We start from the raw sequence: 14,335 nt of genomic DNA, 5'->3' as shown, positions 1-14,335 counted from the left end.
TTCTGTAAGTGCTCTTGCTCTTTGAAGTGGCCTTAATTGTTAAACATAATCACTTATTATAGTGTTATTGGTTGAAACTGGAAAGCAAGTGTTATTTTAAAACGGTACTAAGTGCAGAGCTTTGATTCAACTGGAGCTTGTTCCTGTGCTGTTTTTATTTTTATTTATCCAAACTAGCATGAGTTAGATCAGTACCTGAGGAATTTGTAGGGTCACCTTGGCAAATTCACCTAAACTGCATGGCCTGAGCATGTTGGGCCTTAGTCCTCATTGGCTCTCATCATCGCTTCCTTTCGCTGCCCCTACCCTCTGCCCCCACGCACCATGGCAATATTGAGGTAAAGAGTGTACTCAAGGGCACTCGTATAATTTCCCAAGAACTTTTAAACGTTTCGTTGTTATCAGACAGCAGATGTGCCCGTTCACAGGCCTGTCATGCACCGCGGTATCACCGGTGCTGTTTACCTGAGAACGGTAGACCTGTGAGGTCGTCCTCAAGGACGTCGTGTCCAAACATCACTCATGGTGGCATCAGGCAGCTGGAAACCAGCACTGTTGACATGTGTACACTGAATAGAAAGTGATAGCTTGTCAATAAATCATTACACTGGCCATGAATAAATTGGGCATAACACATATCAATGAATCCCTTTTTTCCAGGGGAGCTTTTTTTGTTTTTCCCTCCTTAGCGAATACAGTTTATACAGTATAAATTCTTCTGTGTTCCGTGCCCTGTTGTTACTCTGTGAATTATATTGAAATTTGTCTTTATTAGCTACCCCGAACAGGACGCTCTCCTTGTAATCAGACGTTGATGAATTCCCAGGTTTCAGTTTGGGATTTGGGTAAAGTCCTGCGGACACTTGACGCATGGCCATCGATGGGAAGTAGCGTAGCAGCGTAGGTCCTGCTCTGAGGGCCATTCTGAACTTCTGCTTCTCTTCCGTGAGATGTCAGCCAGACTCTGCTCCGCTCTCACTCCTGTAGCGTCTGTCCACATGTGTCTCTCACCGCAATCCCTCGCTGGCTGCCTGCTGTGTTCCTTGCCTCCTGCGGCATCGCGCAAGCCCCAAGCGCCCACTTTCCCCCAGAAACAAAGCGCACCTTCTCCGTCCTGACCCACCAGCATCTCTTGGCTGCCATGCAGTCTCCAGCTGTCAGTGTTTGCTCCATTCTTTCTTTTTTGTCAAACAGATGCTTTTGCATGGCCTCGCACTTCACAGATGTCTGTGGCACAATTTTTTGTTTGCGTGTACATTTCTGTTTGTTAGGCAACGGTAATTCAGCATTGACAACAGCTCTTTTGCATCACTGATATTGCTTTTATTTTGCTTTCATTCACCTCAGCATTCAGCATACAGAGATGTCCAAACGAAGTAATACTGTTTACACAAGTCCTACACCACGCCTTTTCTACCATTACCTGAAGTCCTCTTTATATGTATATATAGAAGATTTTCTGACAGTAGAACTTCTGTTAAACACAGTTTGAGTCACTATGGTATGAGCTGGCAGAATAAGGCATATATTTTCTTCTCGGATGAGTAAGATTGTTGTTCCTCTTCTGCAGACCTCAAAAAGCATCCCAACAAGCAAAATTCCAGTGAATGTAGAAGGAATCAGACTGTAAGCAGGAGCATCAAAACCAGTGACAAATAAACAGGGCTCCACATTCATTTGTCAGTGCGATCGGAGATGGTTTATTTGATCTGTTCCTTTCTTTGAAACGTTACCCACTGGCCACAAAGCGAGAGCGGTCACATCGCTCAGTCTGCTGCCTCGGATCAGCGGAGGCGCAGGAGCTTTGAAATGCAACCCTGCGCCAGATCCGATCCCAGCAGAGTCGCAGGAAAGAGCTCTGCAAATGGGCAAGACGACACATTTCTCCTGAAGGACTCCAGTCCTCACACAAAGGCGTCACAGAGCTAATGAAACGTGACTCATTTACTCGGAATTGCCCTGCGTTGAGCGTAAAGATGAGAATGCCAAACTATTTTCCATCGAATACACGCACTTTCTCATTAAACTGATAGACATCCTATAGGACGCCCAGTGTCTTTCAGTGTACCGAAGCCCTTTTCACAAAATGATCTTGATGTTTCCGGTATGATATAATGTAATGTCTTTAGCTGTTGTAGTGCTCCACTTTGATGCATGTAAAACCTTTAGTACATGGCAAAGACCAGTCAGATACTTCCAACACCAAATAAATGTGCTGGGCATCACCTCCAATGTTTTGGAATCACAGCTCGTTCTATTGTCTAGTCCTTGGAAGCCTAAAATGAGTACATGTGTGTATTTATTGATACAGTCTCATAATAGATGTGTTGTACTCCGTGTAGAATAAATGTGTGTAACTCAATAAAGATACGGAAGGTAGCTACTTTATTGCAAGAGATGTGTTTGATCGTTTAGAAGAGCAGCTAGTGTATTACTGCTGTCCCGATACCTTTTGTATGATGAATCTTTGACATTTCCTACGCTTTTAACTTAAGTGTAGTAGTTGCTTTTTGCTTCCGTACTAATTCAGAACTTAGCTATATATTTCTTTAAAACAGTTTTTTTGTTTATGTGCATGCCTATTGTTTTGTATGTGGTATACTGCATTCAGATTATTTTGTTTTTTTTTTCCTTCTCACCTATCCACAATGCAATGCTGTCCCCATGATGCACCTCTGCTTGCTGTTACCTGTATGTTAATACGCTTGAATCCCATTGGCCCACTGCCATCATGTGCTCGCTGCCTGCTATTTAAAGACTCAGTCGACTGCCAAAGCAATGAAGCGACCCCTCGAGGCAACTGTAGATCTGGTACTTTGACCTTTCACCTTTTGCTTTGCATGTAGCTTTTCAATGTACTGTAGCAACTCACAGAATTTGATTTGGCTTTTGTTTTAAAAATCAGTAGGACTCATCCAGTATTTGTGTGTAGAATCAGTCACTGACCATTGCTGATTAGAAATTTTCCAAGTTAAGAGAATGCTTCAGCTAGAATTTTTTGTATTGCATTATTAAGAGTAAAAATATAACTTCTTTAATAATGTACTGTTTATATAGTATATATGTATACATTATATACAGATGATGTGTGTTTTAATCGTGTAATCCCATGTAACGAAACGCCTCAATGTATGTCATTTACTGTATTGTTGTGCAGTTTTTCCATTGTCTGTGTGATTATTTTAACATGGAGTACATCATTGTGAAGTTTCCATAATTAATATACTCATGCAGAAGGCCTGATGGCACCTGTAGAGCATAGCGGAGCTTGTACTGAATTGCACTGTGTATCGAGTAGTTGCACAGACCGCTGGCGTGAACGCTCTTGTCTCCCCGCCTGTTCTCCAGGCCTTCCCGCACGGTGTCCTGCAGCCCCTACCAAAGAGGCCTGCCCTGGAGAAGAGCAATGGCGCCAGCGCACTCTTCAACCCCAGCGTTTTGCACTACCAACAGGCCCTGGCCAGCACACAGCTCCAGCAACCCGCCACCTTCTTTCCCACAGGTACGATTGGCCTGTGCCCAGCCCCCACAGGCCCCCCAATCCTCCCAGTCGCCCCAGCCATGTCAGAGGGTTAGCCCACCCTTCTGTGCTCTATCCTGTATGTGTCATCGGTAGGTGTTTTCACAGCTTGACCCTTCTGGCCACTCACTGTACTTGTCTTTTTCAAGTAAGAGAAGCCTGAGGATGGAGAGCTTTAACCGTGGCAAAGATTGTTGATGACAAGCACCAAGTAGATGCTAGAGCCTTACCTGTGTCTGTGACCTGTGTCCCTGATGTTTGTCTTTGACCCTTGTCCATGACCTGTTTTTCTGATCTGTGTCCCCTGACTGGTGTAACCAACCTTTGTCCTTAGCCTGTACCTATGCCCATGACATTTGTCCCAAATGGCCTCTGACCTGTGTCCCTGACTTGTGTCCTTGACCTTTGTCTCTGACTTACGTCCTTGAGCTAAGTCTCCAATCTCTGACCTTTGTCCCTATAGTCTCTGATCTGTGTCCCCTGACAGTACCTCACCTGCATCCTCAACCTTTGTTTTTACTTTTCTTACTGATTTGTTTCCCTAACATGTGTCCTTGACCTGTGTCTCTTCTCGTTCAAAGGCTCTATGTGCCACGTGGTGTGACAGCCAGGCAACTTGAAAAGAACGCAGGGTTTAGATCCATTACAGAAGGACAAATGATGGGAAACATCTGTCCGTTGTAGCTGTGTATGGACACATTATTAGCCTTTAAATCAACAGTGTGACACCAAAGATGTGCCCCTATGTTTTATGTGCAGTCTTTGTTTTTTCGTAAGTTGTGTCAGCCAAAAATATTTTTTAAACCTGTGACTACTGCCTTTATCGTGAAACTTTTGTTTTACATAATTGATCATAAATTAGTTTGCTGCTACTACGGAATGGTTTTCAATCCATAGCTGTAAAAGGCTTTCTAACACTGAAAGGTAAAAAATTGTAAACTAATTGTGAAATTATACCAGCAAACAGTTATATTATGTGTTATCAGAAATATGCTGTTAAAACTATAAGCTCCCCGTAACAATAGTGTTGTAGTGTACCCCTAAAATTAGCATATTACCCATCCTTGCTGTTTGTAAGGAACTGCTACCCAACTCCAAAAAGTCAAATATGGAAGGGTCACGCAAAGTTTATTACCCTGGCTGTCTTTCCATTGTTTCGTGCATATTGATGTAATGCATTATTCCTACAACTAAGCGCTTCCTTTCGACTCCACGTCCCGCCCTGCAATCTAATTTCCCATAACAGCCTCCACCTCGCTTCTGCCTGTAACCCTGTTAGCAGACCGATCCAGTCGCTGTGTAACCCGGTGCCGTTCCAGTGCCCATCTGCGTCGGCCAGCAGGGGTGCCATCACACCGCATGCATCCGCATCACTAATCAGAGTGATCACCAACTCCTCTCTCGAGATCATTGCACTCCTACGCACCCCTTGTTAACCCTTCCCTATCCCGCCCCCTCCAACTCCCTCTGAGCTGTCTTATGTCAAACTGTCAGCTTGTCTTTCTGGCTCTTAAATGTGTCCAACTCTAGCAAAATGTACAGTAAATGGCCACGGATATGCACAGTAGCGGCTGATTATGACTCTGTAAGGCATGCTGCAGACGATCTCTCTCTCTAACCTGTTTTTTCCCCCTCTATTAACCTCTGTCCACTTTCCACTGCATGATTGGACAGGGTCGGTCTTGTGCATGACTCCTGCTACCAGCATTGGTAGGTTTCTCCCTTTTTTCTGATATCACTTAAAAGAGGAAAGCTACTGGTTTGACTGAAAACCCTCTTACAGCTGATTTAAAAAGACACACTCACCATGCACTGCACAGCTGTGTCGACACACCTCTGCTCTGGACAGATTGATGCCTTTATGCATGCGGTGTTGATGTTCACACACGTCTCAATGAGTCGCAAACTGCGTGGAGGTCTTCCAGTCTGTCCGTGACTTTAGCCTGGACACTGCTTTCCTCCTACAAGTGGCATGTTTTTTGTCGAAATGACCCAAATCCAGAAACTTGTGAGATAAGCTGTTCAATCAATGTTGTTTAAAAAAAAAAAAACAGGGGGAGTGAAGCAGAATGGCGTGGATACTGTCAGTGTGCAGAGTGAATTTTAAATCACCTGTAAGAGAAAATGTTTTGTAATGATCAGCCTTTTCTTCTGTGTGGGATTTTTTTTTTTTATTGTTCTTATTTTTGTACGTTTTTACCATTCTTGACAAGGCCAAAATATACATAATCTTGTTTACATAATGTGACTTATCAGTATTATTACTTCATGCTTATTCCGAAGACATTCCCATTCTTTTTCATAGTCCGAATCTTAACGCAGGAAGACAACTACATGAAAATATTAAATAGCCAAACTAAAATTACAGGCAATCGGGTTTTTATTATTAGCTAATTTGTTTCTCGTTGTGCTCTGTGGACCAGGAAATTTGATCAGTTTCCCAGATGAATAATCTTCTCAAATTATTTCCTCCTTACTTTTGACATTATCCATTCACGTTGGTCTCTGTACAGTTGTTATGGGTTTGGGGTTCAAATTTTTTAAAAATTTATTATCATCGTTACGGTCGTCATTATAAAGAGGTTGCATGAGGCATGTCGTAAATTGACCCTTGTGGTTCAATGGTTCAGCTTTCTGCAACCAAAGTGTCTCTGGGAATTACTGATTGTCCTGTTAAATTTCCTTAACTGTGATTGTAATCAGCTTTCTTCCTCTTTTTTTATTTTTCACCCCACCATGCTTCCTTGCTTTGCATTGTGATCGCACGCCATCTGCTGGTCTAACCTAACGATGGCTTGCTGCTGTGTAATATTCACCGTGCAAAAACAACAACAAAAAAAAAATCAAAACTTGTTGCCATGGTTACCATAATGCTCCACCTACCTGTTCATTGCTTCCATGGTTCCCTTCCTGAAAAAGTACCCATGATGTACAGTGCTACGCCTGCTACTGTCTCTGCAGCAACAACTCCTGCCACAAGTGTCCCCTACGCAGCAACAGCACCAGCCAATCAGGTTTGCTCCTTTTAAAGCTTTCTTTCATAAATCCCTGAGTTCTAAATAAGTTCTTGCCAAAAAAAAAAAAGTCAACTTTCTTAGCTGCCATCTGTATTTACATCAGGTGTTTGTTTTTATTACTATGTAATTACTGTATTAATAAGTGTCCTTATTTCACTGTTGGGTGTAATTATTACTGGGCTGTGGCTAAAAATGAGATATTTGCCCTTGCAACAGACATGTACAAGAACTTATTTAGAGTTCTCACATTTGCAAGAGTAGTTGTGTTGTGTTGCATTATTTCCTTATTTATTTTGCATGTTTTTACTTTTATTTGATGTCAAGTGTCCCTGTTCATCCGCATTGGGAGAATGTCTGTCCTTTCTGAAATAAAGCACACACACGAGTGGTGTCAGGTTTCTCTGTACTGCTCTGTAAGCTCAAGGTGGGGGGGGGGGGCGTCACGCCACGCAGCCCTTGTCGCACGGGAGCACTGCTCTCCTCCTGCCAGGGAGGGGGTCTTTCTGAAGGAACTGTCAATAGGATCCCTGTAAGAACAGTTATTAGTGCCACCAGAGGCCGGAAGGAGCTAAAATTGGCATGCGATGCTGAAGATAGATGCGGTGTAGGGGGTGGGGGGCCTCTTTCACAGCAGGGCTAGGGGCTGATCAGGACAGGAGAGTCGCAAGCTGTTTTCTGTCACCATGGCTCAAAGACATTCCACAAAGACACTTCTCTGCAGATGTCTTTATGCAGTAACGGACTGGAATCGACTCCCACAACCTTGTCCGTGATACGGCTTTGATGTTTTCAGCCATCTGATTCATAGATTTCTGTATGTGGCCCTGCTCACCCCTTTGTTCACCTTGGGAACGGACGAGTGAGGCAGTTCGAAATGTGACATGTGTCCTGATTTACGATTCATTTCCCTAACCTGAGCCCGTCACTGTTCAGTTGTGGGCTTCACACCTGGATGGAGGACAAAGGTAGCATGCTAGAGAGTGTGTGCGGCACAGGGTGTCTCTGGTAAAGCACCCTTGCTGCACAGTGTAAGCATTTTGCGACTTGCTGTACAACCAACAGGCCGCGATTTCGCTTTCACCGGGGACCGTGTGGTTTAGCCCGTTTAGAGTCCTTCTCCAGCTTGTTCCCAAGGGGTCAGGTCAGCTCTATTGGCCATGTGGGGCTCAGTATAAATAAACGTGAGGTAACCGATCAGCAGATTGAGGTGTCACAATGTTGTCATGTGAGCAGTCAGCTCCCAACTTTGTCAGAGCCATAAATGTTGTTTCACAAAACAAAATGGGGAAAAAATCCAAGCCTGAAACTGTAAGTTGTGCAGATTGGTCTGGTGAGAACTTTTGTAAACTTCAAAACTATATACTTAAGATAGAACTTAACAGCAAACTCGTTTTGGATGCAGAATTACTTCCAACAAGTAAAAATAAAAGCTACACTGTGATGCTGTGCTGTAAGAGGTAATGGTGGCACTATAATGAAACACAAAACAATACTCCTTTCGTTCACATGTCAATGTACCGTAAGGGTCAGTGTTTCCCTTTAAGAGCAGAGAATGTTATCTGTGACAGATTTCGAGCATCGATGTGATGGCACTGCAGGGTTGTGTGATTTTTCTTTGAAGCCTGTCACCCAGGAGCCGTCGTGAGCCCGTGGCCTCTTGTGTCTTTGCGGTGTAATGTTTAGTGTTGTATCTCTCTTAAAGCAGTCGGAGCCATGCGATTACAGTCTGGGGGAGTTTCGTTTTCGTTTTTCACTTCGGCACATTGAATGAGCTGCGCCCAGTAAGATGCCGTGTTCCTTGCAGATTTCCTGGCTGCTCCTCTTGTGTTTGTGGGCCTGCCGGGTATGACACGTCGGTTTGGTCGCGTTGTTTTTTTTTTTTTTTTTTTTTTTTTTACGCTTTGCTAACAGGAGCCTCTGTTTGCGCTCAGTCAGCTGTACATCAAACCCTTTTGTACGGCTCATATAGAAAGAGAGGGTGCTTTATGTTGTATTGTCCCTTCCCCTGGTGCTGCAGCTCACGCGCTAGGTGTTCCTGAGTTTTTGCAGGTTCTCAACCTCGGGGTTACTGCATCTCTGTGTGAAATACACATCAGAGGCACAGAGCATAGAATAAATGTTGCAAATAGCCTAAATAGCACAATAAACCTACAAATAGAGAAACGAAGTGAGGCATCCAGTCAATGGTTGCAATGTAAAAACCTCCCCATGTTGCCCTCAGTTCAGTTACAGTGTACATTTGTTTATAGCAGTATTGTCCTTTACAAGATTGTTCATTTTCGTCTCCAAACTGGCATGATCTGGGCAAGCTAGCCCATATGTGGATAACTGAAGTTGTGTTTAATCCTTAGTTTTATCTTAAACAGATACAAATGAGCCAGCAGGCAGAGCCATCGTCTCGCACTCGGAGGTGCCGGGTTCAAATCCCCTCCTCACAGTAGGAGCTCTCAGACAGGACTTCCTTCAGGAGAGTTCCTCCTGATTGCACAGCTGCATAAGATCAGCGTGCCCATAGCATACAGCGACGTCAAATACTCTACCAAAGAGCCCCTGTTCACCGCGGAGTTGTCCTCTGCATGATCTGCCGCCTTTTCAGCATCAGTTGCTCCACCTGTTGTACCCACCGTGGAAAGTAGCCTTAGCATTGCGTAGTTCAGTCTCTTCAGGGCCACCGGACTGATCAGAAACAGACGCTAAGGTCTGTGGAAAGTTAATCGGATGTGTTTTTTGTTCCACTTTCACAAAACCTGAAAAAAGAATTTCAGCGGCGATCACTTCTCGTTTGTCTTCAAGCAGGAAGCAGATGATCCACGTTGCTTTGGATCACACCGAGCCTTGCCCCGTAATCTGCAGCTCGGCACAAGTCACCCGGCCTTTGGTCGCCTTAACGGACCAAAATATGCGCCGGGTGTACGTTTAACCACGAGGCAGATTGGTAGCCACCTGGTATCACGCTGCTACGTTTAAAACCATCCCTTAACCCTCACACAGTGCCATGTAGGGCTTGAATACTTGAATCTTCTCAGTAATTTTGACATGTCTGTATGTAAAAGGTCATTGCTGCTCCCACCTTTCTCATGCCAAACCTGGGTGTTGTAACAAATTCCTCTCGAGCAGTTTGGACCAGTGCCGGGAACTCTGTGTGAACAGTGGGCCCTTGTGTTAATGCCAGTTGACGGTGTCACTCTGCAGTGCATTACTGGGCATTAATGCTTGCTTCTTGCTCTTTGCACTGCACTACGAGAACACTTTTTGCCTTTTCATGTACCTTTGCACGCTCTTTCCACCAGAGCTCTGTGTCCGTGCTTGCCGATGCCCCGTTCGCCTTTTCTCAGTGTCCATAAGTGTTCTGTAGCGCACTCTGAGCTCGTGCAGTCCACAACCCTCGAACCCATTTCTGTCCTCAACTCCTGTGCCTGTCTGCTATGAATTCAGCCTCACAGAAAGAAGCTGCTCTTTGACCGGTGTTACATTTTGTTTTTCCCTTCGCGTTCACTCGCCGCGAGTGAGCAATAAAAGCGCTGTTTCCCCACATGGAGCCGATCATATCTTTCCAGCTTGTTTTATGCAGCTGCCGGGTGTACATCAGAGGACTAGTCACCTCTAAAGTTTGCCATCGCAAGTTTTCAGTTGAGTCACATGCCAGAGCACCTCAGTTACTGCATTGCATTGACCATCACGGATACCGGTCGCCTCGGCAACAGAACACAGGATATCGATGGGTCGGAAGTGTCGATGCTGACTAACTTGGTCCTCGGTGTGTGCTTTTCTGATGCAGATCATCCTGAAGTAACCAACAGGAAAGGAGTGGAGTATCCGGATGCTGCAGTAAGAAGCCCAAAACAGCTCTTCTGTAAATACTACGTTCCATCTCCATTAGAACTTCAGCAAACTGCATGCTAAGAGTATAACAATTAAGGATGAATCATTAACTATAACATTGAGTGCTGTTGTAATATATACAAAAATATGTATATGTATTGCTAGGAAAAATATTGACATGTAAATGACACAATCAAAAAAAAAGATGTACATACACTAAATAGATGAAATTTCATTTAAGTGATTGTTTGCAGATGTTCTGTAAGTACGATATGGGTTACTTTTCCTTCTGGATATGATTTTTAAAACTCTGCACAAAGTTCACCCCTGAAAAACACCTGATTTGCACTGTCGGAAAAGAAAAAGCGCTTGCTGTTAAGCACCGGATTGTTTGAAACGGGAGAAGAACGAAAGAACGGCCCCTGGTGGAGATGTCCCAGACCTTTGTTCATTGCACTTGGCGTGAGTCAAGCTCAGAGGATTGCTTACTTTTTAAAAACCAGTTGCTTCAAAACTCGAATGTCATAGATATTCTGGTATGTGTCTGGCGGTTGGCTGCTTCATCAGTGTCAACGCTCCCCCTCCTGACTCCCCGTCGCTCCCGTGAGACAGAAGGTGTCTTGGGGTACGCCTGCTCGGCGGTGCTGCGCTACAGCTGGCAGCCACTGGAAGGCGCACTGCCAGACACGAGCATTGTGACGAAGGAACAAATCACTATTTTGGCCTATGTCCCAGCTCTAGAAGAGCAAATACATGAGCCAAAAACATGTATTTGTGTATATTTATTTATAGAACTGCTCATTTTTGTTTAGCTTTAGAGGAGGCAATGGTATTTTAGCCAGCAGCCATCCGGCAGCAGATTGCCTCCAGTACAGTGCCAAGGGCCTTGCCAGGCCCAGAGCACCGCCATCAATGTCTGCAGGAAGGCCGGATTCGAAACGCCGTGAACCAGCAGACTTGAGGCACCAGTGTGTGGCGAGCAGTCGCCGGTGCAGCCGCCCTGCAGAAGGGCCCGGTCATGGTCAAGGGTGGGTGGGACGCCACGGAGGGGAGGCCAGCGATGTAAACTAAAGGCCTGACTCAACCAGAGGTGCGTTGCACGAGTCTTACCGAACACTCACGTCCGGGGCCGTTGGGTCCGAGGTGTCGACGACTCTAGAGTCACTGCTGTGCTCCCTTTGATAATCCCGCTTCGTTTGACAAAAAGCGTAGAAGTGCCTAAAACATTTCACATAACAAGCATGTCGAGAAGACGATTTCCCAAGAATGTGTGGAAGTGAGCGCAAAGGATTGTCCCAAATATCGTAAGGTTGAATAAAAGGAACAGTGTACAGCACACGTCACACTTTTTTCAGTTTCTCAGTGTTAAGGTACACTGGTTGACCTTCGAGTTCACTACCAAGACAACAGTACTACTTACAGCTTTCAATAAGAAACGAATCAAGGCAACTTGGGCCGAATGTTCCACGTTCCTTCAAGATGTAACGTGTGCTTGGAAGTAGTTTACATTGCATAAATGACTGATAATGAGTGCGAGTGCAGGAAATGTATAGTTATGCATTCAATGTTTGTAACACATTTTGTCTGTTAAGGTTTAAACTGTCATTGCAATGTATTCAGAATGAACGTAGCCTATTTGTGTATTGACCATCGAGACACTTCATTTCAGCGTATCACAAATAAGTCTGTTTGAATGATCTGGCATAGTCTCACATGTAATTACATTGTGTAGTTCAACTACCATATTATCACCTAATATATTTTGTAAATCTTTGGAAGTGTATTTTAATTTTACATCACATTCAGTGCTGTTTAAGACTAATAACTGCATACAGCCTTTATATTCCCTGTTTTCTTTTCTCGGAGTGTGTGTATATGTAGAAGATCCTATGAGAATCATGATATATTTTCATGGTGCTTAATTAACACAGACAATCCACGGTGAGACTCCCTTAGTTCAGCATGAATAAGGCACTATCCTTCTATTTTTTATCTTTTTCATTTAGTAAGATTTTTGTTTTCTTCACAAAAGTTACAGTTTTAATGTAATTTTTGATGTGGAAAGTGATTAAATATATTTTGTCATGATTTTTTTTGTTAAATATTAGTAATAGAATGATGTTGTAACCTATTATATTTTAAAATGAATGTAATTTATTAAGATGTGCTTTGTTCTGCTGGTGGTTCTTCAGAAGGCCAGTCCTGTCAGATCAGCCAATGAGAAGTCGGTCTGTAACAAGAGATGGCATGTGTGAGCTGCCGGTGGCACGTCTCCACAATGTTTTTCTTGTCACTGCCTTGTCACCAACGCAGGACAGCGCATTGCAGTATGAGCAAGGCTTTAGAATTGCTTGTATTATATTAAAAAAAATGTTTATTGTATAGGTAACATTTTACCAAAAAAATCAAGGAAAATGAAAAATATGTACTTTTCACTGTAGTATGGTAGTATTTCATAACAATATTAAGTTCGTTGCTGTGGCAACTTATAGTTGCAATGACTAAAGTCCTGTATTTTTGTAAATGATGTTATTGTTAAGTTTACTTTTTCCTAGAACACTGTACCACACTAGATTGTATAACAGATAATGGAACGTTTCCTATTTTATGTCAAGATTATATACAGTAATAATTTGATTAGCATTTAATCTCTTTATCAATGTATATTTCTTTTCCATTTAAGAAGGTAAATTAAGATTGTACCAATGAGATTTAGTACAAAAGTATATCTTAGTAAATATTCTGTCCCACCTACAATATAGTCAAGCAGTGAAACTTTCACTGCTCCTGTTGTAGTAAACGGATAAGGAACTCCTGGTGACATAAATACCAGTGTAAAAAAAAAAAAAAATGAATGCTTGATGGTTTTACCAGAGTTTAGGTTTGCACTATATTTCAGTAATTATATAATTATTGCATATTGTGTAGGGTATGGCAAAGTTGACATGGTGATTTTGTTAAAAATTGTTATCATTCACTACCTGTTACTATCAGTGAATTCATCCTGGGTCAACATCGTTCTAGAAAAAGAAAACCACAGTAAAATGAATGTTTATTCCTTTACAAATGTGTGTTGAATGTTACTAGTACAAAGAAACCTGCATTTGCCACAGCAGACAAGATTTTGCCAGTCATCGCCTAAGTCAAAAAAGAAAACATTTTGTACGCATTTAACAAAGTAGTGACACTGAATGATTTGACAGTGGGGGGAAAAAATGGACAAATAAGCACTTTCTGAGCAGTTGGTGGATTGGTCAGACCTAGCTTATCAGTAAACTTTGCCTTACCTTTAGCGTGTTCTTCTTTATGATTTTATGTCTCAGAGCTCTTAAACTATAAAGGGTTGTATATGGTCTACTGAAATTACCTTTCTGTTCTATTTTACGGTGCATTAGCATTTTTCATTGTGAGGCCAAAACGGTGGACGGCTGTGAAGCATCTGGTCTTATTGTCCTCCTCTTTCATTATGGGAAGTGTGGTGATGAAGAGACTATGGCCACCGTGCCATAACTGAACAGTTGCATCATCAGCGCAGGTATATCAACTGCTGTGCCACTCGATTCCATCTGTAATGCAGTAGTCCATCTACATTGCAAAAAAATATATAAATAAAGTTAAATAAAAATATGTACAAAAATGTTAAACAAGCCCTTTTTGGATTCTATTAGTTTTTATGTAACCATTTTACATGTTTTATTTGTGCATATATTATGTTCTATAGTTAATTGTTTTGTTTCTTGCAAAAATGGTGTAAAACCTATTAAGACAAAACAAATAAAAAATACAATAATACAAAGTAACCGTGGTTTTGGTGGTGTAATGATTGTGGTGATTTTCACAAGTGTCAGAGCATACTGTGTCAACAACTAATTGGGGTGTCATTTTGCCTTTGCACATGTGACAGGGTGTGGCATCTCCTGAAAACACTGCTAATCAAATGAATTAAATACAAAAAATATATGTGTCAGAGCTGAGA

General features: G+C 42.7%; 1 protein-coding gene across 17 annotated transcripts in view; it reads left to right on the top strand.

Annotated features, from left to right (window-relative positions):
* The window catches only part of mbnl2 (muscleblind-like splicing regulator 2), a 58,274-nt gene extending 45,934 nt beyond the window's left edge, over positions 1 to 12,340 (top strand). For 5 of the 17 annotated variants that reach the window (XM_018725034.2, XM_018725044.2, XM_018725026.2 and 2 more), the window contains 5 exons: positions 2,758 to 2,811; positions 3,349 to 3,502; positions 5,195 to 5,230; positions 6,440 to 6,534; positions 10,316 to 10,404. In XM_018725034.2, the coding sequence (XP_018580550.2) occupies positions 2,758 to 2,811; positions 3,349 to 3,502; positions 5,195 to 5,230; positions 6,440 to 6,534; positions 10,316 to 10,330 (354 nt within the window). In that variant the 3' untranslated portion in view covers positions 10,331 to 10,404. Of the gene's footprint in view, positions 1 to 2,757; positions 2,812 to 3,348; positions 3,503 to 5,194; positions 5,231 to 6,439; positions 6,535 to 10,315 lie in introns of all 17 variants that reach the window. The other 12 variants (XM_029257949.1, XM_018725065.2, XM_018725102.2 and 9 more) reach the window with 7 other exon arrangements.
* Positions 12,341 to 14,335: the final 1,995 nt, after the last annotated feature.

The sequence above is a fragment of the Scleropages formosus genome, chromosome 14 (genome assembly GCF_900964775.1).
Source record: "Scleropages formosus chromosome 14, fSclFor1.1, whole genome shotgun sequence".
NCBI classification, from domain to species: Eukaryota; Metazoa; Chordata; class Actinopteri; order Osteoglossiformes; family Osteoglossidae; genus Scleropages; species Scleropages formosus.
The sequence above is the reverse complement of the archived record's forward strand: the minus strand, read 5'-3'. Positions and strand labels throughout refer to the sequence as shown.